Source organism: Somniosus microcephalus, chromosome 19 (assembly GCF_052327205.1).
Source record: "Somniosus microcephalus isolate GS21.2 chromosome 19, FLI_Smic_1.0, whole genome shotgun sequence".
In the NCBI taxonomy this organism is placed as follows: Eukaryota; Metazoa; Chordata; class Chondrichthyes; order Squaliformes; family Somniosidae; genus Somniosus; species Somniosus microcephalus.
The window spans coordinates 5412161-5439876 of NC_141005.1; the positions used below are offsets into that span (position 1 = coordinate 5412161).

The 27716-nt window shown below is 46.5% G+C and overlaps 1 protein-coding gene across 1 annotated transcript in view; it reads left to right on the plus strand.

The window, feature by feature from the left end:
- The window catches only part of LOC147103519 (ABC-type oligopeptide transporter ABCB9-like), an 80849-nt gene extending 75328 nt beyond the window's left edge, over positions 1–5521 (plus strand). Inside the window, exons 10-11 of the mRNA XM_086011888.1 lie at positions 3916–4052; positions 4988–5521. Of these exons, the coding sequence (XP_085868014.1) occupies positions 3916–4052; positions 4988–5272 (422 nt within the window). The 3' untranslated portion in view covers positions 5273–5521. The remainder of the gene's footprint in view (positions 1–3915; positions 4053–4987) is intronic.
- Positions 5522–27716: the final 22195 nt, after the last annotated feature.

Below are 27716 nucleotides of genomic sequence, written 5' to 3' on the forward strand. Positions count from 1 at the left end.
CTTCACTCAGAGGGTGGTGAATCTTTGGAATTCTCTGCCCCAGAGGGCTGTGGAGGCTCAGTTGTTGAGTATATTCAAGACAGAGATCGATAGATTTTTGGATATTAAGGGAATCAAGTGATATGGGGATAGTTCAGGAAAGTGGAGATGAGGTAGAAGATCAGCCATGATCTCATTGAATGGCGGAGCAGGCTCGAAATGGCCTACTCCTGCTCCTATTTTTTATGTACTTATGTAATCTGAACGATACTACATTGCTGTGGACCTGATGATTGGAACAAATCTGTACAGGGGAAATCACCTTATGTCCGGAATCTGCAGTGGGTAATAATGACGAACTAACAGCGTTCGCCATCATGACCTCTTTGGGTGTAATGTTTAAATCCCTCCAATCAGGTTCCCGCCCTTGCCAGAATACCGAAACGGCTCTCATCAAAGTAACAAATGACTTTGTGACTGTAAACTATTCCTCTTCATCCTTCTTGACTTGTCTACAGCCTTTGACATGGCTGACGACTCCATCCTTCTCCAATGCCTCTCCACCGTCATCCAGCTGGGTGGGACTGCACTCGCCTGGTTCCATTCTTATCTATCTAATCGTACCCAGAGAATCACCTGCAACGGCTTCTCTTCCCGCTCCCGCATCGTTACCTCTGGTGTCCCCCAAGGATCTATCCTTGGCACCCTCCTATTTCTCATCTACATGCTGCCCCTCGGCGACATCATCCGAAAACACAGCGTCAGTTTCCACATGTACGCTGACGACACCCAGCTCTACCTCACTACCTCTTCCCTCGACCCCTCCACGGTCTCTAAATTGTCAGACTGCCTGTCCGATATCCAGTTCTGGATGAGCAGAAATTTTCTCCAATTAAATATTGGGAAGACCGATGCCATTGTTTTTGGTCCATGCCACAAACTCCGTTCCCTAGCCACTGACTCCATTCCTCTCCCTAACAACTGTCTGAGGCTGAACCAGACTGTTCACAACCTTGTGTCATATTTGACCCTGAAATGAGTTTCCGACCACATATCCACAGCATAACTAAGACCGCCTATTTCCACCTCCGTAACATCGTCCGTCTCCGCCCTTGCCTCAGCTCATCTGTTGCTGAAACTCTCATCCATGCCTTTGTTACCTCTAGACTTGACTATTCCAACGCACTCCTGGCTCGCCTCCCACATTCTACCCTACGTAAAACTTGGAGGTGATCCAAAACTCAGCTGCCCGTGTCTTAACTCACACCAAGTCCCGTTCGCCCATCACCCCTGTGCTCGCTGACCTACATTGGCTCCCGGTTAAGCAGCGCCTCAATTTCAAAATTCTCATCCTTGTTTTGAAATCCCTCCATGGCCTCGCCCCTCCCTATCTCTGTAATCTCCTTCAACCCCACAACCACCCCCCCCCTCCCGAGATATCTGCGCTCCTCTAATTCCGCCCTCTTGAGCATCCCTGATTATAATCGCTCAACAATTGGTGGCTGTGCCTTCTGTTGCCTAGGCCCTAAGCTCTGGAATTCCTTGTCTAAACCTCTCTGCCTCGCTACCTCTCTTTCTTCCAAAGAAACATAGAAAAATAGGAGCAGGAGTCGGCCATTCAGCCCTTCGAGCCTGCTCCGCCATTTAATATAATCATGGCTGATTCTCTATATTCCCGCTCTCTCCCCATACCCCTTGATGCCTTTTGTGTCTCGAAATCTACCTATCTCTTTCTTGAATATATTCAGTGACTTGGCCTCCACAGCCTTCTATGGTAGAGAATTCCACAGGTTCACCACCCTCTGAGTGAAGAAATTTCTCCTCATCTCAGTCCTAAATGTCCTACCCCGTATCTTGAGACTGTGCCTCCTCGTTCTAGACCCCCCATCTAGGGGAAACATCCTCCCTGCATCCAGTCTGTCTAGCCCTGTCAGAATTTTATTCGTTTCAATGAGATCCCCTCTCATTCTTCTAAACTCCAGTGAATACAGGCCTAGTCAACCCAATCTCTCCTCATACGACAGTCCTGCCATCCCAGGAATCATTCTGGTGAACCTTCGCTGCACTCCCTCTATGGCAAGTATATCCTTTCTTAGGTAAGGCGACTAAAACTGCACACAGTACTCCAGGTGTGGTCTCACCAAGGCCCTGTATAACTGTAGTAAGACATCCTTGCTCCTGTACTCAAATCCTCTTGCAATGAAGGCCAACATACCATTTGCCTTCCTAACTGCTTGCTGCACCTGCATGTTTGCTTTCAGTGACTGGTGTACAAGGACACCCAGGTCCCTTTGTACATCAACATTTCTCAATCTATCACCGCCTTTCTGTTTTTCCTACCGAAGTGGATAACTTCACATTTATCCACGTTATACGGCATCTGCCATGTATTTGCCCACTCACTCAACTTGTCTAAATTGCCTTGAAGCCTCTTTGCATCCTCCTCACAACACACAATCCCACCTAATTTTGTGTCATCAGCAAACTTGGAAATATTACATGTGGTTCCCTCATCCAAATCATTGATATATATTGTGAATAGCTGGGGCCCAAGCACCGATCCCTGCGGTACCCCACTAGTCACCGCCTGCCACCCCGAAAAAGACCCATTTATTCCTACTCTCTGTTTCCTGTCTGGTAACCAATTTTCAATCCATGCCAGTATATTACCCCCAATCCCATGTGCTTTAATTTTGCACAGTAACCTCTTATGTGGGACTTTATCAAAGGCCTTCTGGAAATCCAAATACACCACACCCACTGGTTCTCCCTTATCTATTCTACCAGTTACATCCTCAAAAAACTCCAGTAGGTTTATCAAACAGGATTTCCCTTTCATAAATCCATGTTGACTTTGTCTAATCCCATTGATATTTTCTAAGTGTCCTGTTATCACATCCTTTATAATAGACTCTAGCATTCTCCCTACTACTGGTGTTAGGCTAATCGGTCTGTAGTTCCCTGTTTTCTCTCTCCCACCTCCTTTAAGATGCTCCTTAAAACCTACATCTTTGACCAAGCTTTTGGTCACCTGCGCTAATTTCTCCTTATGTGGCTCGGTGTCAAATTGTTTGTCTTTTAATACTCCTGTGCAGTGCCTTGGGACGTTTTACTGCGTTAAAGGTGATATATAAATACAAGTTGTTGTTGTTCTTTGAAAGTGACTGTAACTTCAGGATGTAGCGCATGTGCATCCAAACGCGGAAATCCTGAAGTTGCGGTCCGTCGTTCACTACTCAGACACTGGCTGTGCTGTGGACCGTCCCCCACCCCACCATCCCCCCTCCGCCCCCCCCCACAACCACCACCATAGCTGGCACTCAGTAAAATCAGTGAAACTGACAAAAACTTGGGCTTTTCTGTGGTAATATCGCTGTTAAGTACCTCATTAAATGTTAGGCCTTATTGGACTAAGTGTAACTGGGGATTTAACAGTGTATTGACTGCTAAACAAATGTTATGGTCCTGAAAAACTAATTTTAATTTTGTGGAGTGTCAAATTTCTCCATTATGATAAAAATTACAGTTTTTAAGAAACTTTAAAAATATTGTTTAATATTTTTTAAAAGTTTGTTCCTATTTATTTCAGGTTCTACCTTATCCCCATGTGAGAGCCCCAATCTTTGTTTTGCTCTCTGTAACATTTTTTAAAAGTCCAGATAAAAGCAGGTTCTCATTTCCTGCTTCCCTGTCTGTGAAAATTCTGTAATGTGATTGGCTGCTTAAACAGCTTGTTGACGTCACCGCAGATCGCGTTAGGGATTCCCCATTATATTGCACTGAAATCACTTACGCGTCAAAAAAGGCAAAATTCTCGCCGCAGAGATCGTGAGCTTTCCTCGGGGACAGCAGCAAACCCCTTTCCTTCGCCGTTGACTGCAAATTCCGGGCCTTAGTGTAAGATCTTCTAAACATCTTTCTGCCTGCTTTAATCAGAGACTGGAGAGAAAGGCACACAGCTGTCTGGCGGTCAGAAGCAAAGAGTAGCCATAGCTCGTGCGTTGGTTCGTGACCCTCGGGTTTTACTACTGGATGAAGCTACAAGTGCACTGGATGGAGAAACTGAATATAATGTAAGCAAACATGACACTCATTATTAATAAGTTGTACTTGTATATCACCATTAATGTAAAGAAAAGTCCCACGGTACTTCACAAATAAACGCAAGGAAGACACATGCTGACCCAGGAATGATTAGAACTGACCAGCAACTACTTATATTTATCTAGCATTTTAATGTAGTAAAAACATCCCCAAGGCGCTTCACAGAAGCATCAGGAAAAAAATGGATTATAACCCAAAGGAGATAACAGGGGGTGACCAAAAGATTGGTTGAAGAGGTGGGTTTTAAGGAGAGTCTTAAAGGAAGAGAGAGTTTTAGGGAAGGAATTCCAGAGCCTGGCAGTTGAAGGCACGGCTGCCAATGGTGTGGCAAAAGGGGAGGGGATGCACAAAATTGCCCTTAAGAAGGTGGTGGTGAGCCGCCTTCTTGAACCGCTGCAGTCTGTGTGGTGCAGGTACTCCCACAGTGCAGTTAGGGAGGGAATTCCAGGAGTTTTAGTATATCCCATACTGAAATAGGTTATTCTTCTCAAGACAACTCGACATTATTAGTCAAGCTTCAACACAATGATGAGGGCACCAATTATCAATTCTGAATAATTGATTCTATTTCTATTGTAAGGTGCTGTACTGGGAACCAAGAATAGCCAAGCAGGTAGACATTTTTCTCAGGCAGCTTTAGTTTCCTAGTTTATTACAAATGGTTGTATATTATTGCTTAAATAAATTTAGTAAAATGGCCCTTTGGTTATTCTTTGCAATTTAGAAATTTCTATGCTAATTTACCGCGTCAACATCTTCCATTACGGATTCACAATATTGATTGTGCTGGCAATTGATAAGCATTTTCAAAAGAGGAATTCAAATTGTCACATTTTGAACGTGCTTTGTAGCATAAGCAAATACTAGTTGTTGGCATGGATTAAAAATCTATTCACTGTTTTAGATCCAGCAAGAGCTGTTCAAGTTGAAGAAACGCTGCACCATCCTGATTGTAGCGCATCGTTTGAGCACCATGAAAAAAGCACAGAAAATAATCGTCATCGACAAGGGCACGGTGGTGGAGGAGGGGAGTCATAAGGAATTAATGCAGAGAAACGGTATCTATTTCAGAATGGTGCAAGTGCAAATGCCTGGGGTAGAGTCTGGCAATAACAATGATCCTATGCTGAACCATCCAAACAAAATCAGTATCATTGGAGAAAATGTTAAAATTGAGAATCATAAGTGAATTAAAATAAGTCATACTATAAAAGTATTAAAGCAGTTTTCAGTTTAGCTATGCCAAACTAAAGGGAATAGCGCAGAATAAAACTGCAAACTTGTGAGGGTGTGGGGGGGTTGCTCCACCTGCTGTATATTAAGAGTCTCACAACTCTGCTTATTTTTATAGAATCATACAAATGTATGTATTCTTCCAGCTTCATTGTATTACTTACATTGCTGTGCAAATATAAATTAAATTGATTGTCAAAACTTATCAAGATGTCAAGGTGATTTGTTTTTTAATTATATATTGTTATGAAAATCTTCAGCTGAGAGTGAATAAAGAGGACGACCAGCACTTTCAGTGTTGAAATCAAACAGGAAATGCTGAAAACACACCGAAGGTCTGTCAACATCCATGGAGCGAACAGACACATTCATGTTTTGGGATAAAGCCCTTCATCAGAACTTTGAATATGTGTATGATTTACATTAAGTTAAGTAGAGGATCAGTAGACCTCTGTCACCTTTTCCTCACAATGCCAACGTTTCCACTGGTAATCTCAGCGGAGAAGTGACCAGCTTCATCCCATGTGGCACGCTTGTGTTCAAACTCCTGGTCATTGTGCAGTAGCATGTAACTAAAGAACAAGCCCAGGCACTTAAATACAGGCAATCTTCAGTTAACCGTCACTTCAGTTGTTAAACAAATGAGGAGTTCTCTGGATGGGCAACTAATAATTACACTGGAGGTGTGCGGTTATTCTGAATGATATTAGTGTGTATATTCTAATAGTTGTGTTTTGCATTCGTGTGTGCTTAGAGCTATTATCTTTGGAACTGATCATGTGGTCTTCATACACAACAAATCTTGTCATACAGGTTCCTTAATATAAGCCTACAAGATATTATTGGCGACATGAACAGACAAATGCTTCACATGATCCCAAGACATTCCTCTGCTCTCCTTTTCACACAGGTGTTAGCATTTATTTTAAATAGGTGACACCACTGCTAAAACTGCGGATGAGGGATGCCATACGAATCTGTTATGCATCCTTCCACTGGTATTGCCAAGAGTCATTTCTAGGTTATGGAAACATAGAAACATAGAAGATAGGAGCAGGAGTAGGCCATTCGGCCCCTCGAGCCCGCTCCGCCATTCAATTACATCATGGCTGATCATCCAAATTCAGTACCCTGTCCCTGCCTTTTCCCCATATCCCTTGATCCCTTTAGCCTCAAGAAATATATCCAACTCCTTCTTGAATATATTTAATGAATTGGCCTCAACTGCCCTGTGTGGTAGAGAATTCCACAGGTTCACCACTCTCTGGGTGAAGAAATTCCTCCTCATCTCTGTCCTAAATGGCTTACCCCTTATCCTTAGACTGTGACCCCTGGTTCTGGACTCCCCCGCCATCGGGAACATCCTTCCTGCATCTAGTCTATCTAGTCCTGTTAGAATTTTATAAGTTTCAATGAGATCCAAGATAGTACCTTATCCCCAATCCCATGTGCTTTAACTTTACACGCTAATCTCTTATGCGGGACCTTATCGAAAGCCTTCTGAAAGTCCAAATACACCACATCCACTGGTTCTCCCTTATCTATTACATCCTCAAAAAATTCCAGTAGATTAGTCAAGCATGATTTACCTTTTTTTAAAATACATGTTGACTTTGTATGATCCTGTCACTGTTTTCCAAGTGCTCTGCTATTACATCTTTTATAATGGACTCTAGCATTTTCCCCACTACCGATGTCAGGCTATAATTCCCCTTTTTTCTCTACCACCCTTTTTAAATAGTGAGGTTACATTAGCTATCCTCCAACCCATGGGTACTGTTCCAGAGTCTTTAGAATTTTGGAAGATGACCAGCAATGCATCTACTATTTCTAGGGCCACTTCCTTAAGTACCCTAGGATGTAGATTATCAGACCCTGGGGATTTATCGGCCTTCAATCCTGTCAATTTCCCTAACACCATTTCCCTATAAATACTGATTTCATTCAATTCCTCCCTCTCATTAGACCCTATGTTCCCCGACATCTCTGGGAGGTTATTTGTGTCCTCCTTTGTGAAGACAGAACCAAAGTATGTATTTAATTGGTCTGCCATTTCTTTGTTCCCCATTATAAATTCCCCTGATTTTGACTGCAAGGGACCTACACTTGACTTCACCAATCTTTTTCTCTTCACTTATCTATAGAAGCTTTTACAGTCAGTTTTTGTGTTCCCTGCAAGCTTACTCTCATAATCTATTTTCCCCCTCTTAATTAATCCCTTTGTCCTCCTTTGCTGAATCCTAAACTGCTCCCAATCCTCAGGTTTGCTGCTTTTTCTGGCCAAATTATATGTCCTCTCCTTGGATCTTATGCTATCCCTAATTTCCCTTGTTAGCCACGGTTGAGTCACCTTTTTTGTATTATTTTTATGCCAAACAGGGATGAACAAATTCTGTAGTTCATCCATGTGATCTTTAAATGTTTGCCATTGCCTATCCACCGTCAACCCTTTAAGTAACATTCCCCAATCCATCCTAGCCAACTCGTGCCTCATACCATCGTAGTTTCCTTTATTTAATTTCAGGGCCCTAGTCGTTAGACAGCGACATCAGGTCATCTCTCTCTGACAGGGTCGCTGAGGCAGAATTTGCTGAGTATGAGGTTTAGCTCCTCCCTCTTTTAGTGTTGCAGGAGGGATCGTTAGATAAATTGAAATTTTATAGAGCTTAAAAAATTTATTCAGAAAGTGCCAATGAAGGAAATGTCTCAATAAAAAAACATATCCATTATACTTTTTAGAAAATAATCAAAATATTCAAAATAGGTTCAATTTAAATATTCCTTTTGAAAAATAATGCTTGCCAATACAGGCAGCAAAAGATGCATATTCTGTGAAATGGATGCAATGTAGGCGATCTCTCTGGATGCAGGCACCCCTGGGTATCTGGTACATGCTCCTTACCTAAAACAGCTCTTTACTGGCTTCCACTCAGGTGTCCAACAAAGATTGAAGAACTGAAACTGCTTTGTAGATATGACCAGATTCATTTCGGAAGCAATTTTCCCCTCAGGTCAGAGACCTACTACTGCAGGATGAGTTCATGGTGCTGGCTGTGCAATCAGTTAAAGACTGATAAAGTGACGAACATTTCCTGTAATTTACATTCAGTTTGGCTAAAGTAAGAATTTGCATGTGTATGGTGCCTCCTGTATCCAGGACTTCCCAAAGTGCTTCACTTACAACCAATTACTTGAGAGGCGCAGTAACTGTGCTGCAGGCAAACATGACAGCCGATTTGTGAACAGCAAGATCCTACAAACAGAAAATGAGGTGAATGACCAGTTAATTTGTTTTTAGTCGGAGGAATGTCAGCCGAGACACTGGGAGAACTTCCAGTTCTTTGAATATTGCCATGGTCTCTTTAATGTCCATCTGAAAAAGCAGACAGCAGGGTGGGCAAAGAGGCTCGGCTTATCATCTCAAAGGACAACACCTTCAACAGTGCAGTACTCCCACAGAGTGCTCGCAGAGAATTCTGTGCTCAAGTGTTGGATTGGGACTTGAATCCGTAACCTAACTTAGAGATCAGAGTGCTACCAACTGAACAAAGCTGACATAAGAACATAAGAACTAAGAGCAGGAGTCGGCCATTTGGCCCTCGAGCCTGCTCCACCATTCAATAAGATCATGGCTGATCTTCTACCTCATCTCCACTATCCTGCACTATCCCCATATCCCTTGATACCCTTAATATTCAAAAATCTATCGATCTCTGTCTTGAATATACTCAATGACTGAGCCTCCACAGCCCTCTGGGTGGGTAGAGAATTCCAAAGATTTACTACCATCTGAGTGAAGAAATTTCTCCTCATCTCAGTCCTAAATGATCAACCCCTTATTCTGAGACTGTGACCCCTGGTTCTAGACTCCTCAGCCAGGGGAAACATCCTCCCTGCATCTACTATGTCAAGTTCTGTAAGAATTTTGTATGTTTCAATGAGATCACCTCTCATTCTTCTAAACTCTAGAGATTATAGACCTAGTCTACTCAATCTCTCCTCATAGGACAATCCTCCCATCCCAGAAATCAGTCTGGTGAACCTTCGTTGCACCCACTCTATGGCAAGTATATTCTTCCTTAGGTAAGGAGACCAAAACTGTACACAATACTCCAGGTGTGGTCTCACCAGGGTCCTATATAACTGCAGTAAGACATCTTGGCCTAGAAATTCAGTGGGTTGCGCCAGCCGCTAACGCCATAAAAGGGCAATATTTCCGGCGCTAGACACTTAGCGCCTGAACGCAGTCCGATCTGCGCCGACGCCCAAATTCAGTTGACATTTAGCGCCGGCGCAAAGTGTTTGCGCCCGCTCAGGTGCGCGCGCAGCTTATGACGTCATATCGTCGCGCAACGCTGTTTGTGCGCCCCAAACCGGAAATTCAGTGGCGCCCGCCCAATGTGGGCGTGGCGCTGCTAAGAACTGTGAGGTGGAACGCAAAAGAGGCCCTGTGGGCCTTGGGGAGCGCAAATTAAAGGGCACTTACACTGACCTATAAAGCCCAGCCATTTTGCTGCAATGACTTTACTGCTTTGGATTTCTGGACAGAGACCAAGGGACAGAGCTTACCGATTTGGGACAACATAGGAGAGGTATTTTTGGCTTCTGGCCAGTGCTTTGACATTTGATTCATTGTGATTTATCTGTTCTGAACTTTATTATGGGGGCTGTATGGGGGGCCAACCCTCAGTTGCAGACGCTGTGAGAGAGGGCCAGCCATGCCTAGACGCAGAGGGGCCATCAGGCGTCGGCAACGTAGGCCTTACCCACTCAGGCAATACCGGCAGCAGGTGTCCTATCTCACCATGACTGCGGCGCATTGTGTGAAGAGGCTGCGCTTCAGAAGGGAGGTGGTTGCAGAGATCTGCCAGCTGCTTCACACAGATCTGCATCCACAGCTGATGTGCAGGACGTCTCTCTCGGTGGAAGTGAAGGTCACGGTGGCTCTGAACTTTTATGCAAGCGGCTCCTTCCAAGCCGCTGCTGTGGACATAGCGAACATCTCCCAGTTTGCCGCGCATCGCTGCATCCGGCAGGTCACCGATGCACTTTACGCGAGGAGACACCAATTCATCTCCTTCCCCATGACCCGACAGAGGCAGGAGCAGCGTGCAGTCGGATTTGGCAGGATCGCGGGCTTCCCCATGGTGCAGGGCGCCATTGACTGCACGCATGTGGCTATGCGGGCACCTATCCACAATACCGAGGATTACCGCAACCGGAAGGGCTACCATTCCCTAAATGTACAGCTGGTGTCTGACCACAGGCAGCGCATCCTAGCTGTCAATGCCCGCTTCCCAGGAAGCAGCCACGATGCATTTATCCTGCGCCAGACTACTGTGGCTGACATGTTTGAGGCACAGCCTCCACCAAGGGGATGGCTTATCGGGGACAAGGGCTACCCTTTGTGTACATGGCTCATGACCCCGCTCCGCGCGCCCAGGACCCCAGTGGAGGAGGCATACAACGACAGCCATCAAGCCATCGAGCAAACGATAGGCGTCCTCAAGCAATGGTTCCGCTGCCTGAGAGGAGGAGGAGGAGGAGGAGGAGGAGGAGGAGGAGGAGGAGGAGGAGGAGGAGGAGGAGGAGGAGGAGGAGGAGGAGGAGGAGGAGGAGGAGGAGGAGGAGGAGGAGGAGGAGGAGGAGGAGGAGGAGGAGGAGGAGGAGGAGGAGGAGGAGGAGGAGGAGGAGGAGGACCACCACCACCGTCGGTATTACAGTATACAGAAGCCAACAAAGTAGTGCCACACCTAAAATAGTTCTCTTAAAGGTGAGCGGTTACATACAATGGTTTTCTTAAAGGTAGACGGATACATACACTACAATCCTCCCTTTTTAGCTTACAACATACTTAGTCCCCCATTAAACATAACATATATTCAACTTCATGTAAAACAATTCACAGGTATAATCTATGCGGGAAACAGTTCACAGATTCAGTCTCTGGTCTTGACTCGGTCCAAACAACATCTCTGTGGTGTAGCCGGTTCACATTGCTAGCGTGACTCATCCAATAGTTTTTCCCTTGACTTAACAGCTTGAACTTCCGTCCTGCTGAACCAGCAGTGCTGACCTTTACAAACAGCTGGACTGCCTTGGTAATTTTTCCTACTTGCCAACTGATTTGGCTCCCTTCGTAGGGCCCACGTACATGATCTGGTAGAAGTGATAATGATTTAGATGGTTATCACCTTCTGCTTCGTCTTTTTCTTTTCTGCTTCTTGGAGACTCTCGGGGCTCCCTTATCAGCTGCCAGCTGTAGCGCCACCATCTCCCTATGTTCCTTAGACTTTAAGTGCTTCATCCTGATTTCTGCACTTTGGGAGTTTTCATCACAAGCTGGGCAGACCAAGTCCTCGTAATATTCCGTGTCACTCAACAGGTCATGGTAATATTCGGTGTCGTCCTGAACTAGTCTAGCGAGAGGGCCTGCTACTTCTTCCTTACCCAACTGGACGTTAGCCGACAGTTGTTCCCTCCCTAGACATCTTTCCTGAAGAGACTTCTTCATGCGTTCATATTCATCCCGCTCTTCCTGGGTTTCCTGCAAATCCTTCACTAATGACCTCATTTGTGATTTCAATACTTCCCCTTCCATCGGGGATTGATTGATCGGGCTATTCAATCCTTCTACTGGAGCAGCTGTTTCAACATTCTGTTGTTCACATAGACGTGATTCAGCGTACTTTTGGCATCCCAGTAAAATCTGTGTTGCAACCTCAGCTATTTCCATAACTTTTGAGAGCTCCGAACTCCTTCCCTTTGAAGATTGAAGCTCGTGTTCAGATTGTTCCCATTGCAGAGTCTTGTCCCTCAGAATATGAAGGAGTTGGCTGACCGTTAACTCTTCCACGGGAACACTGTGGATCAGAGTCTTCTCCATTTCATCCACCTTTTCCTCCAATGCTTTCACCTTCTTTTCCTCTTGTACTTTGGCTTTCAGCGCTCGGAGAAGTTGCGCCTTGATGCTCTCTAGCTCATGTTCAGGGGCCATTCTTACAGTCTCTGTGTTTCTTACAGTTTCCTTTTCTTCCACTGAAAGGATTCCCAGTTGAATCTGTTCTTCAAGTTGTTGAACCTCGGTCATTGCCGCCTCATATTTGTCTTGGGTTTCCTTCAATATTTTTATGAGTTCTTGGACATCTTGTCTTTCATGTTCTGCCATGTCTTTCACCTCTAATTTCTCATCTATGGATGGAACTTCTACCGATGAGTCTGTCTTGGCCTTGAGCTCATCAAGAATTTCCTGCAGCCTTTGGACTTCTTGCTCATGTTCAACCTTTAGTTGCTCATATGCTTCTACTGAAACTAGCTTTTCGGAGGTTGCCGAGTTAATCCCCTCCAGGATTGTAGCCTGGGCCTGTTCATACTGTTCCTTCAACTTCTCAAACTCTGCTTGTAAGGAGTCGTAGAGAAGAACGGGAATAAAATCCTAGCTTCCTGAAGATTCCTCTTCATTTGCTCCTTCCTGCAAATATTCTAACTCCTGAACAGCATAAGGGAGATGTGATCGGTAATTGGTCACAATGGCTCTATGGTCGCTCTCTGCTTGAGCTAGCTGCTTCTGTTGTCTTTCCAGATTCTCCCATTCGGTGTCATAGAACTTTTTCATTGTTTTCATCTCTTGTTCGAGACGGTAACTCACTTGTTCTACTTGCTGTCGTAATTTGAAATAAAGTTGAGTCCGAGCTCGGTGTTCGTCAGTCATGGATATGTCCGTAAACTGAACAGACTCAGAATTCCCTGTCAAACTATGTTGTCGTTGTTCGGTGGAGTTCTGTTCTGAAACTTTGTTCTTCTCTGGAGCATAAGCCTTTATGCATGCCTTCGTTCTTCCAACCTTAGTCGGCAAGTCCATTTTAGCCTTGTCTTTCATATTTGGGTTGGTCTTATCGTCATCCGTTTCAGAATCTGAGCTGATTGTCTGCACTGAGTCCTCACTCGTTATGGCTTTTAGATAGTGCCATTCCATGTCTATTTTCTTGATCCACTCCCGTCCCAGAAGTGGTGGTCCTCCCTCAGGTAGTACGTATAAGTTCATTCTTGGGTGTTCTTTACCCCCATCTCTCACCTTGACTCTTATCTTCCCCATGGGGTATACTTTATGCCCCGTGTATGTCTGCAATACGAACTTGGTATCTCTTAAGGGTATGTGTGAGAATAGCCGGTGGTAATCCCTTCGATTTATGACTGATAGAGCTGATCCAGTGTCCAACTCCATTTTCACTTGGACTCCAGCTATTTTTAGCATGACCCAGATAGTTTGTAGGTCAGCTTCCTTACTCACATTGTGAATTCTCAGACTGCCCAGCTCCTGGCCGTTTGGGTCTGAGTCCGAATTCTGTTCGTCTGAACTCTTCTCAGCCACCTTGTGTACCTTGTTGTACTTTTCCTGTGATGGCTTCCTTTGGTTGTTGGTCTTCTTCCCTGACCGGCATACCTTAGCTATGTGACCCAGTTTGCCACATTTCCTACATTCCTGGTTCTTAAACCAGCATTGGTTCTGGTCGTGTGTTGTCTTCCCACAACGATAGCATTTTGTTGTACTCGAGGTAATTTGATCCACACTGAGTGCCGCTGCCTTTAGCTGCATTTCCGCAGTTCCCTTCGCTGCGGCTTCGTGCGATGCTGCAATAAGGACAGCCCTGTCAAGTGTAAGGTCGTTCTCTTCGAGTAGTCGCTTTTGCGTTCCTTCCTTTGACAACCCGCACACGAACTTGTCTCGCAATGCCTCTGTCAGATTCCTTCCAAACTGGCAGTGTTTCGCTAGTCTACGCAGTTCGACCAAGTATTCTGCGTTGCTTTCGTCTTTCCTTTGCGTTCTCGCATAGAATTTGAATCGTTCCGCCAACATCAACGGTGTGGGGTTCAAGTGATCCTTCAGAACAGTCACAATATCATCGAAAGTCTGATCCGCCGGTTTAGCTGGTGCTAGTAGATGCTTCAAGAGCCCGTATGTCTTCACGCCCATCGAGTTTAGCAAGGTTATAGCTTTGTCATCTTCTTCTATTTTATTGGCCTCACAATAGATCTCAATGCATTCCACATACGTGGCCCAGTCTTCTACCTCGGAATTAAAATCATTGATGTTACCACGCTTAGGCATCTTCCTCTCTTCCTGATAACACCACGGATTATTTCTTTAAATTTTCTTTTTTTTTTTCAAGATGGCGGTTCCCGCGAAAATGGCGGTTTCCCGCACTTATCTTCTCTCCCCGCCCACTTCAATGGCGGTTCCCCGCTTCTGTCTTCTTCTCCGCCTAATGGCGGCTTCCCGCGTTTCTTCCCCTGGCGGGAGGGGTACACTTTCCCCACGGGCGACGGCCGCTGGCTTTCAGGTTCACAGCCTGCGCGTCGGCTTCAGTGCTTTCCCTTTTCTCGGCAGGGCAACCGGCGCTGGGTACACCCCGTTGACGGCGAACAGTTTCAGCCGCTGGGCTGGCTCTCGCTCAGTTCCCCTTGCTCGGGCTCTGTCTCTCTCCCGCTCGCTCGGCTCTACCGGCGCTGGGTACACCCCGTTGACGGCGAACAGTTTCAGCCGCTGGACTGGCTCTCGCTCAGTCTCCCTTGGTCGGCTCTGCCTCTCCCGCTCGCTCGGCTCCCAATCGCGCCTCCCAGCCCTCACGCAGTCCGGTGCTTCCTTCCCCGGCTGCGGCTGAGTTTTTATATCTACCCGCGCCTATGCTCCCGGTCGCAGCGCTTCGTGGCTTCGGTCGCTGCCCGGCCTTTTTCGCCGGTCGCGGTCTAGCTGTCTCACGACGCCGTTGCGTCCCCAGCCTGTCTGTACCGCGGCTTCCTTGCTCCACGCTGCCCCAGTCTCAGCGCCTCTGGGCCCGACTTCTGTCCGGCTCCTTTCCCCCTCGACCGTGGTCGAGTGCACCGCCCTTATCCTCCGGTTATTCTTTTTACTTTTCCCTTACCCACAGTCACCGTGGCCGGCTTGCTTCTCGTGGTGGCCGGCTTGCTTCTCGTGCTGATCGGCTCACTCATCACCGTGGCAGAAGGGACAGTCAGTGCCTGTTGCTGATGGAAGTCTTTGTCTCTGAATTCTTCCTCCTTTCCAGCTCTGCAGACTCGAGTTTTCTCCCAGCAGAATGACGAGGGCGGTTGCTTCTTCTCGACGCTCGTTAACTGCTTCGGAAGTATTGTTGCCGCAGGGTACGATCGGACTCGTCGCCACTGTAAAGTCTGTGGGTTGTTTAGTTAATTAATACACAGACTACCAGAGTAACTTAAAAGAGGACTTTACTATTCGAAGGTCAGGGCGAATCTGCCAAATAAATCCTGACACAGCACTTATATACCGGTGTGGTCACCGTCGGTATTACAGTATACAGAAGCCAACAAAGTAGTGCCACACCTAAAATAGTTCTCTTAAAGGTGAGCGGTTACATACAATGGTTTTCTTAAAGGTAGACGGATACATACACTACAATCCTCCCTTTTTAGCTTACAACATACTTAGTCCCCCATTAAACATAACATATATTCAACTTCATGTAAAACAATTCACAGGTATAATCTATGCGGGAAACAGTTTACAGATTCAGTCTCTGCGGGAAAAGTTCACAGATTCAGTCTCTGGTCTTGACTCGGCCTGAACAACATCTCTGTGGTGTAGCCGGTTCACATTGCTAGCGTGACTCATTCAATAGTCTTTCCCTTGACTTAACAGCTTGAACTTCCGTCCTGCTGAACCAGCAGTGCTGACTTTTACAAACAGCTGGACTGCCTTGGTAATTTTTCCTACTTGCCAACTGATTTGGCTCCCTTCGTAGGGCCCACGTACATGATCTGGTAGAAGTGATAATGATTTAGATGGTTATCACCTTCTGCTTCGTCTTTTTCTTTTCTGCTTCTTGGAGACTCTCGGGGCTCCCTTATCAGCTGCCAGCTGTAGCGCCACCATCTCCCTATGTTCCTTAGACTTTAAGTGCTTCATCCTGATTTCTGCACTTTGGGAGTTTTCATCACAAGCTGGGCAGACCAAGTCCTCGTAATATTCCGTGTCACTCAACAGGTCATGGTAATATTCGGTGTCGTCCTGAACTAGTCTAGCGAGAGGGCCTGCTACTTCTTCCTTACCCAACTGGACGTTAGCCGACTGTTGTTCCCTCCCTAGACATCTTTCCTGAAGAGACTTCTTCATGCGTTCATATTCATTCATCCCGCTCTTCCTGGGTTTCCTGCAAATCCTTCACTAATGACCTCATTTGTGATTTCAATACTTCCCCTTCCATCGGGGATTGATTGATCGGGCTATTCAATCCTTCTACTGGAGCAGCTGTTTCAACATTCTGTTGTTCACATAGACGTGATTCAGCGTACTTTTGGCATCCCAGTAAAATCTGTGTTGCAACCTCAGCTATTTCCATAACTTTTGAGAGCTCCGAACTCCTTCCCTTTGAAGATTGAAGCTCGTGTTCAGATTGTTCCCATTGCAGAGTCTTGTCCCTCAGAATATGAAGGAGTTGGCTGACCGTTAACTCTTCCACGGGAACACTGTGGATCAGAGTCTTCTCCATTTCATCCACCTTTTCCTCCAATGCTTTCACCTTCTTTTCCTCTTGTACTTTGGCTTTCAGCGCTCGGAGAAGTTGCGCCTTGATGCTCTCTAGCTCATGTTCAGGGGCCATTCTTACAGTCTCTGTGTTTCTTACAGTTTCCTTTTCTTCCACTGAAAGGATTCCCAGTTGAATCTGTTCTTCAAGTTGTTGAACCTCGGTCATTGCCGCCTCATATTTGTCTTGGGTTTCCTTCAATATTTTTATGAGTTCTTGGACATCTTGTCTTTCATGTTCTGCCATGTCTTTCACCTCTAATTTCTCATCTATGGATGGAACTTCTACCGATGAGTCTGTCTTGGCCTTGAGCTCATCAAGAATTTCCTGCAGCCTTTGGACTTCTTGCTCATGTTCAACCTTTAGTTGCTCATATGCTTCTACTGAAACTAGCTTTTCGGAGGTTGCCGAGTTAATCCCCTCCAGGATTGTAGCCTGGGCCTGTTCATACTGTTCCTTCAACTTCTCAAACTCTGCTTGTAAGGAGTCGTAGAGAAGAACGGGAATAAAATCCTAGCTTCCTGAAGATTCCTCTTCATTTGCTCCTTCCTGCAAATATTCTAACTCCTGAACAGCATAAGGGAGATGTGATCGGTAATTGGTCACAATGGCTCTATGGTCGCTCTCTGCTTGAGCTAGCTGCTTCTGTTGTCTTTCCAGATTCTCCCATTCGGTGTCATAGAACTTTTTCATTGTTTTCATCTCTTGTTCGAGACGGTAACTCACTTGTTCTACTTGCTGTCGTAATTTGAAATAAAGTTGAGTCCGAGCTCGGTGTTCGTCAGTCATGGATATGTCCGTAAACTGAACAGACTCAGAATTCCCTGTCAAACTATGTTGTCGTTGTTCGGTGGAGTTCTGTTCTGAAACTTTGTTCTTCTCTGGAGCATAAGCCTTTATGCATGCCTTCGTTCTTCCAACCTTAGTCGGCAAGTCCATTTTAGCCTTGTCTTTCATATTTGGGTTGGTCTTATCGTCATCCGTTTCAGAATCTGAGCTGATTGTCTGCACCGAGTCCTCACTCGTTATGGCTTTTAGATAGTGCCATTCCATGTCTATTTTCTTGATCCACTCCCGTCCCAGAAGTGGTGGTCCTCCCTCAGGTAGTACGTATAAGTTCATTCTTGGGTGTTCTTTACCCCCATCTCTCACCTTGACTCTTATCTTCCCCATGGGGTATACTTTATGCCCCGTGTATGTCTGCAATATGAACTTGGTATCTCTTAAGGGTATGTGTGAGAATAGCCGGTGGTAATCCCTTCGATTTATGACTGATAGAGCTGATCCAGTGTCCAACTCCATTTTCACTTGGACTCCAGCTATTTTTAGCATGACCCAGATAGTTTGTAGGTCAGCTTCCTTACTCACATTGTGAATTCTCAGACTGCCCAGCTCCTGGCCGTTTGGGTCTGAGTCCGAATTCTGTTCGTCTGAACTCTTCTCAGCCACCTTGTGTACCTTGTTGTACTTTTCCTGTGATGGCTTCCTTTGGTTGTTGGTCTTCTTCCCTGACCGGCATACCTTAGCTATGTGACCCAGTTTGCCACATTTCCTACATTCCTGGTTCTTAAACCAGCATTGGTTCTGGTCGTGTGTTGTCTTCCCACAACGATAGCATTTTGTTGTACTCGAGGTAATTTGATCCACACTGAGTGCCGCTGCCTTTAGCTGCATTTCCGCAGTTCCCTTCGCTGCGGCTTCGTGCGATGCTGCAATAAGGACAGCCCTGTCAAGTGTAAGGTCGTTCTCTTCGAGTAGTCGCTTTTGCGTTCCTTCCTTTGACAACCCGCACACGAACTTGTCTCGCAATGCCTCTGTCAGATTCCCTCCAAACTGGCAGTGTTTCGCTAGTCTACGCAGTTCGACCAAGTATTCTGCGTTGCTTTCGTCTTTCCTTTGCGTTCTCGCATAGAATTTGAATCGTTCCGCCAACATCAACGGTGTGGGGTTCAAGTGATCCTTCAGAACAGTCACAATATCATCGAAAGTCTGATCCGCCGGTTTAGCTGGTGCTAGTAGATGCTTCAAGAGCCCGTATGTCTTCACGCCCATCGAGTTTAGCAAGGTTATAGCTTTGTCATCTTCTTCTATTTTATTGGCCTCACAATAGATCTCAATGCATTCCACATACGTGGCCCAGTCTTCTACCTCGGAATTAAAATCATTGATGTTACCACGCTTAGGCATCTTCCTCTCTTCCTGATAACACCACGGATTATTTCTTTAAATTTTCTTTTTTTTTTTCAAGATGGCGGTTCCCGCGAAAATGGCGGTTTCCCGCACTTATCTTCTCTCCCCGCCCACTTCAATGGCGGTTCCCCGCTTCTGTCTTCTTCTCCACCTAATGGCGGCTTCCCGCGTTTCTTCCCCTGGCGGGAGGGGTACACTTTCCCCACGGGCGACGGCCGCTGGCTTTCAGGTTCACAGCCTGCGCGTCGGCTTCAGTGCTTTCCCTTTTCTCGGCAGGGCAACCGGCGCTGGGTACACCCCGTTGACGGCGAACAGTTTCAGCCGCTGGGCTGGCTCTCGCTCAGTTCCCCTTGCTCGGGCTCTGTCTCTCTCCCGCTCGCTCGGCTCTACCGGCGCTGGGTACACCCCGTTGACGGCGAACAGTTTCAGCCGCTGGACTGGCTCTCGCTCAGTCTCCCTTGGTCGGCTCTGCCTCTCCCGCTCGCTCGGCTCCCAATCGCGCCTCCCAGCCCTCACGCAGTCCGGTGCTTCCTTCCCCGGCTGCGGCTGAGTTTTTATATCTTCCCGCGCCTACGCTCCCGGTCGCAGCGCTTCGTGGCTTCGGTCGCTGCCCGGCCTTTTTCGCCGGTCGCGGTCTAGCTGTCTCACGACGCCGTTGCGTCCCCAGCCTGTCTGTACCGCGGCTTCCTTGCTCCACGCTGCCCCAGTCTCAGCGCCTCTGGGCCCGACTTCTGTCCGGCTCCTTTCCCCCTCGACCGTGGTCGAGTGCACCGCCCTTATCCTCCGGTTATTCTTTTTACTTTTCCCTTACCCACAGTCACCGTGGCCGGCTTGCTTCTCGTGGTGGCCGGCTTGCTTCTCGTGCTGATCGGCTCACTCATCACCGTGGCAGAAGGGACAGTCAGTGCCTGTTGCTGATGGAAGTCTTTGTCTCTGAATTCTTCCTCCTTTCCAGCTCTGCAGACTCGAGTTTTCTCCCAGCAGAATGACGAGGGCGGTTGCTTCTTCTCGACGCTCGTTAACTGCTTCGGAAGTATTGTTGCCGCAGGGTACGATCGGACTCGTCGCCACTGTAAAGTCTGTGGGTTGTTTAGTTAATTAATACACAGACTACCAGAGTAACTTAAAAGAGGACTTTACTATTCGAAGGTCAGGGCGAATCTGCCAAATAAATCCTGACACAGCACTTATATACCGGTGTGGTCACCGTCGGTATTACAGTATACAGAAGCCAACAAAGTAGTGCCACACCTAAAATAGTTCTCTTAAAGGTGAGCGGTTACATACAATGGTTTTCTTAAAGGTAGACGGATACATACACTACAATCCTCCCTTTTTAGCTTACAACATACTTAGTCCCCCATTAAACATAACATATATTCAACTTCATGTAAAACAATTCACAGGTATAATCTATGCGGGAAACAGTTTACAGATTCAGTCTCTGCGGGAAAAGTTCACAGATTCAGTCTCTGGTCTTGACTCGGCCTGAACAACATCTCTGTGGTGTAGCCGGTTCACATTGCTAGCGTGACTCATCCAATAGTCTTTCCCTTGACTTAACAGCTTGAACTTCCGTCCTGCTGAACCAGCAGTGCTGACTTTTACAAACAGCTGGACTGCCTTGGTAATTTTTCCTACTTGCCAACTGATTTGGCTCCCTTCGTAGGGCCCACGTACATGATCTGGTAGAAGTGATAATGATTTAGATGGTTATCACCTTCTGCTTCGTCTTTTTCTTTTCTGCTTCTTGGAGACTCTCGGGGCTCCCTTATCAGCTGCCAGCTGTAGCGCCACCATCTCCCTATGTTCCTTAGACTTTAAGTGCTTCATCCTGATTTCTGCACTTTGGGAGTTTTCATCACAAGCTGGGCAGACCAAGTCCTCGTAATATTCCGTGTCACTCAACAGGTCATGGTAATATTCGGTGTCGTCCTGAACTAGTCTAGCGAGAGGGCCTGCTACTTCTTCCTTACCCAACTGGACGTAAGCCGACTGTTGTTCCCTCCCTAGACATCTTTCCTGAAGAGACTTCTTCATGCGTTCATATTCATCCCGCTCTTCCTGGGTTTCCTGCAAATCCTTCACTAATGACCTCATTTGTGATTTCAATACTTCCCCTTCCATCGGGGATTGATTGATCGGGCTATTCAATCCTTCTACTGGAGCAGCTGTTTCAACATTCTGTTGTTCACATAGACGTGATTCAGCGTACTTTTGGCATCCCAGTAAAATCTGTGTTGCAACCTCAGCTATTTCCATAACTTTTGAGAGCTCCGAACTCCTTCCCTTTGAAGATTGAAGCTCGTGTTCAGATTGTTCCCATTGCAGAGTCTTGTCCCTCAGAATATGAAGGAGTTGGCTGACCGTTAACTCTTCCACGGGAACACTGTGGATCAGAGTCTTCTCCATTTCATCCACCTTTTCCTCCAATGCTTTCACCTTCTTTTCCTCTTGTACTTTGGCTTTCAGCGCTCGGCGAAGTTGCGCCTTGATGCTCTCTAGCTCATGTTCAGGGGCCATTCTTACAGTCTCTGTGTTTCTTACAGTTTCCTTTTCTTCCACTGAAAGGATTCCCAGTTGAATCTGTTCTTCAAGTTGTTGAACCTCGGTCATTGCCGCCTCATATTTGTCTTGGGTTTCCTTCAATATTTTTATGAGTTCTTGGACATCTTGTCTTTCATGTTCTGCCATGTCTTTCACCTCTAATTTCTCATCTATGGATGGAACTTCTACCGATGAGTCTGTCTTGGCCTTGAGCTCATCAAGAATTTCCTGCAGCCTTTGGACTTCTTGCTCATGTTCAACCTTTAGTTGCTCATATGCTTCTACTGAAACTAGCTTTTCGGAGGTTGCCGAGTTAATCCCCTCCAGGATTGTAGCCTGGGCCTGTTCATACTGTTCCTTCAACTTCTCAAACTCTGCTTGTAAGGAGTCGTAGAGAAGAACGGGAATAAAATCCTAGCTTCCTGAAGATTCCTCTTCATTTGCTCCTTCCTGCAAATATTCTAACTCCTGAACAGCATAAGGGAGATGTGATCGGTAATTGGTCACAATGGCTCTATGGTCGCTCTCTGCTTGAGCTAGCTGCTTCTGTTGTCTTTCCAGATTCTCCCATTCGGTGTCATAGAACTTTTTCATTGTTTTCATCTCTTGTTCGAGACGGTAACTCACTTGTTCTACTTGCTGTCGTAATTTGAAATAAAGTTGAGTCCGAGCTCGGTGTTCGTCAGTCATGGATATGTCCGTAAACTGAACAGACTCAGAATTCCCTGTCAAACTATGTTGTCGTTGTTCGGTGGAGTTCTGTTCTGAAACTTTGTTCTTCTCTGGAGCATAAGCCTTTATGCATGCCTTCGTTCTTCCAACCTTAGTCGGCAAGTCCATTTTAGCCTTGTCTTTCATATTTGGGTTGGTCTTATCGTCATCCGTTTCAGAATCTGAGCTGATTGTCTGCACCGAGTCCTCACTCGTTATGGCTTTTAGATAGTGCCATTCCATGTCTATTTTCTTGATCCACTCCCGTCCCAGAAGTGGTGGTCCTCCCTCAGGTAGTACGTATAAGTTCATTCTTGGGTGTTCTTTACCCCCATCTCTCACCTTGACTCTTATCTTCCCCATGGGGTATACTTTATGCCCCGTGTATGTCTGCAATACGAACTTGGTATCTCTTAAGGGTATGTGTGAGAATAGCCGGTGGTAATCCCTTCGATTTATGACTGATAGAGCTGATCCAGTGTCCAACTCCATTTTCACTTGGACTCCAGCTATTTTTAGCATGACCCAGATAGTTTGTAGGTCAGCTTCCTTACTCACATTGTGAATTCTCAGACTGCCCAGCTCCTGGCCGTTTGGGTCTGAGTCCGAATTCTGTTCGTCTGAACTCTTCTCAGCCACCTTGTGTACCTTGTTGTACTTTTCCTGTGATGGCTTCCTTTGGTTGTTGGTCTTCTTCCCTGACCGGCATACCTTAGCTATGTGACCCAGTTTGCCACATTTCCTACATTCCTGGTTCTTAAACCAGCATTGGTTCTGGTCGTGTGTTGTCTTCCCACAACGATAGCATTTTGTTGTACTCGAGGTAATTTGATCCACACTGAGTGCCGCTGCCTTTAGCTGCATTTCCGCAGTTCCCTTCGCTGCGGCTTCGTGCGATGCTGCAATAAGGACAGCCCTGTCAAGTGTAAGGTCGTTCTCTTCGAGTAGTCGCTTTTGCGTTCCTTCCTTTGACAACCCGCACACGAACTTGTCTCGCAATGCCTCTGTCAGATTCCCTCCAAACTGGCAGTGTTTCGCTAGTCTACGCAGTTCGACCAAGTATTCTGCGTTGCTTTCGTCTTTCCTTTGCGTTCTCGCATAGAATTTGAATCGTTCCGCCAACATCAACGGTGTGGGGTTCAAGTGATCCTTCAGAACAGTCACAATATCATCGAAAGTCTGATCCGCCGGTTTAGCTGGTGCTAGTAGATGCTTCAAGAGCCCGTATGTCTTCACGCCCATCGAGTTTAGCAAGGTTATAGCTTTGTCATCTTCTTCTATTTTATTGGCCTCACAATAGATCTCAATGCATTCCACATACGTGGCCCAGTCTTCTACCTCGGAATTAAAATCATTGATGTTACCACGCTTAGGCATCTTCCTCTCTTCCTGATAACACCACGGATTATTTCTTTAAATTTTCTTTTTTTTTTTCAAGATGGCGGTTCCCGCGAAAATGGCGGTTTCCCGCACTTATCTTCTCTCCCCGCCCACTTCAATGGCGGTTCCCCGCTTCTGTCTTCTTCTCCGCCTAATGGCGGCTTCCCGCGTTTCTTCCCCTGGCGGGAGGGGTACACTTTCCCCACGGGCGACGGCCGCTGGCTTTCAGGTTCACAGCCTGCGCGTCGGCTTCAGTGCTTTCCCTTTTCTCGGCAGGGCAACCGGCGCTGGGTACACCCCGTTGACGGCGAACAGTTTCAGCCGCTGGACTGGCTCTCGCTCAGTCTCCCTTGGTCGGCTCTGCCTCTCCCGCTCGCTCGGCTCCCAATCGCGCCTCCCAGCCCTCACGCAGTCCGGTGCTTCCTTCCCCGGCTGCGGCTGAGTTTTTATATCTTCCCGCGCCTACGCTCCCGGTCGGAGCGCTTCGTGGCTTCGGTCGCTGCCCGGCCTTTTTCGCCGGTCGCGGTCTAGCTGTCTCACGACGCCGTTGCGTCCCCAGCCTGTCTGTACCGCGGCTTCCTTGCTCCACGCTGCCCCAGTCTCAGCGCCTCTGGGCCCGACTTCTGTCCGGCTCCTTTCCCCCTCGACCGTGGTCGAGTGCACCGCCCTTATCCTCCGGTTATTCTTTTTACTTTTCCCTTACCCACAGTCACCGTGGCCGGCTTGCTTCTCGTGGTGGCCGGCTTGCTTCTCGTGCTGATCGGCTCACTCATCACCGTGGCAGAAGGGACAGTCAGTGCCTGTTGCTGATGGAAGTCTTTGTCTCTGAATTCTTCCTCCTTTCCAGCTCTGCAGACTCGAGTTTTCTCCCAGCAGAATGACGAGGGCGGTTGCTTCTTCTCGACGCTCGTTAACTGCTTCGGAAGTATTGTTGCCGCAGGGTACGATCGGACTCGTCGCCACTGTAAAGTCTGTGGGTTGTTTAGTTAATTAATACACAGACTACCAGAGTAACTTAAAAGAGGACTTTACTATTCGAAGGTCAGGGCGAATCTGCCAAATAAATCCTGACACAGCACTTATATACCGGTGTGGTCACCGTTGGTATTACAGTATACAGAAGCCAACAAAGTAGTGCCACACCTAAAATAGTTCTCTTAAAGGTGAACGGTTACATACAATGGTTTTCTTAAAGGTAGACGGATACATACACTACAGACCCCAGGTGCAGTGCTAGGAGGAGCCTCAGCCTTTGCCCTTGTCCAACAGATATGAGGGAAAAGCCTGCAAGGTGGATGAGCAAGCTGACCATGGCACCATGGAGCAGGAGGTCATTCAAGTGGAGGGAGTGAAAGGAAATGTAGTTGTGGCAGGGGACAGTATAGTTAGGGGGATCGATACTGTGCTCTGCTGCCACGACCGAGAGTTCCAAAGGTCATAGAGTCATAACGGCACAGAAGGAGGCCATTCGGCTCATCGAGTCCATGCCGGCTCTCTGTAGAGCAATCCAGTCAGTCCCATTCCCCCGCTCTATCCCCGTAGCCCTGCAAATTTATTTCCCTCAAGTGCCTATCCAGTCTCCCCTTGAAAACATTGAGTGTCTCCGCTTCCACCACCCTCGTCGGCAGCGAGTTCCAGGTCCTCGCCACTCGCTGCGTAAAAAAGTTTTTCCTCACATCCCCCCTGTATCTCTTGCCCAAAACCTTAAATCTGTGTCCCCTAGTCCTTGTACCATCAACTAATGGGAACAGCTTTTCCCCGTCTAGCCTATCCAAACCCATCATAATCTTGTACACCTCTATCAAATCACCCCTCAACCTCCTTTGCTCTAATGAAAACAAATCCAGCTTCTCCAACCTGTCCTTGTAGCTAAGATCCCCCATCCCCGGAACCATTCTGGTAAATCTCCTCTGCACCCTCTCAAGGGCCTTCACATCCTTCCTAAAGTGTGGTGACCAGAACTGGACGCAATACTCCAGTTGTGGCCTAACCAGCGCTTTATAAACGTTCAGCATAACTTCTCTACCTTTGTACTCAATACCTCTATTTATGAAGCCCAAGATCCCATATGCTTTGCTAACCATTCTCTCAATATGTCCCGCCACCTTCAGGGACCTATGCACATTAACTCCCAGGTCCCTCTGTCCCTGCACACTCTTTAAAACTGTGCCATTAAGTGTATATTGCCTCTCCCTGTTCCTTCTGCCAAAATGCATCACCTCACACTTCTCTGTATTAAATTCCATCTGCCACTTGTCTGCCCATTCTGCTAGCCTTTCTATGTCCTGTTGCAGTCCATTGGTATCATCCTCACTGTTTGCCACACCCCCAAGTTTGGTGTCATTGGCAAATTTAGAAATTCTACTCTGTATTCCAATATCCAGGTGATTTATATATATCAAAAAAAGCAGTTGCCTGCCCGGTGCCAGGGTTAAAGACATCACCTCGCGGCTGGAGAAGAACTTGGAGTGGGAGGGGGAGGATCCAGTTGTCGTGGTCCACGTAGGAACCAACGATATAGGTAGAACTAGGAATGAGTTTCTACTAAGGGAGTTTGAGGAGCTAGGATCCAAATTAAAAAGCAGAACTTCAAAGGTACTAATCTCTGGATTGTTACCTGAGCCACACGCAAGTTGGCATAGGGACAAACTGATTTGAGGTTTAAATGCGTGGCTCAAAGAGTGGTGTGGGAGGAAGGGGTTTCAGTTCATGGGGCACTGGCACTAGTACTGGGGAAAGAGGGAGCTGTTCCGTTGGGACAGACACCACGTAAACTGAACCAGGCTGGGACCAGTGTCCTGGCGAACCGAATAACTAGGGCAGTAGACAGGACTTTAAACTAATGAAGTGGGGGGGGGGGGTGGTGGGAGGATTCAGTAAAGAGTAAATTTAAAAGCAGCGAGAGAAATGTCAAGGCTCTAGAGCAGAGTTTTGGGTAAAAATAAGCAGAGTGGGTCAGGAAGGGAAAGAGAGGGTAACAAAGGTAATAGGGCATCAGTGACTAAGGTGACATCAGGGAAAAAGAGAAATAAGTCAAAGCTAAAGGCACTGTATCTGAATGTGCGAAACATTCACAACAAAATAGATGAATTAATAGCGCAGATAGAAATTAACAGGTTTGATCTAATAGCCATAACGGAGACATGGTTGCAAAGTGGCCAAGGTTGGGAACTAAATATTCCAGGATATTTAACTTTTAGAAGAGATAGGCAAAATGGAAAAGGAGGAGGGGTAGCCCTGATAATAAAGGATGGGCTAAAGACAGTAGAGAGAAAGGATCTTAGCTCCGAAAATCAAAAAGTAGAATCAGTTTGGGTGGAGCTAAGAAACAGCAAGAGGCAGAAAACATTGGTGGGAGTTGTTTATAGGCCCCCAAACAGTAGTTGTAATGTAGGGCAGAGCATAAATCAGGAAATTAGAGGCGCATGTAACAAGGGTAATACAGTGATCATGGGGGACTTTAATCTACATATAGGCTGGGCAAACCAAATTTGCAGTAATAGTGTGGAGGACGAATTCATTCATGGAATATATACAAGATAGTTTTCTAGATCAGTATGTTTAGGAACCAACCAGGGAACAGGCTATTTTAGATCTAGTACAGTATTGTGCAATGAGAAAGGGTTAATTAATAACCTTCTAGTAAAGGGGCATTTAGGGAAGAATGTCCATAATATGATAGAATTTTATATTGAGTTTGAAAGTGATTTAGTTAAATCCAAAACTAGGGTCTTAAATCTAAACAAAGCAAATTATGTAGGTATGAGGGGCGAGTTGGCTCAGGTAGATTGGGAAACTACATTAAAAGGTGTGACGGTAGACAAGCAATGGCGAGCATTTAAAGAATTAATATATAATTTACAACAAACATACATTCCTTTAAGGCACAAAACCCCCACAGGAAAAGTGGTCCAACCATGGCTAACACGAGAAGTTAAAGATAGTATTAGATTAAAAGAAGAGGCTTATAATGTTGCCATGAAGAGTAGTAAGCCTGAGGATTGGGAG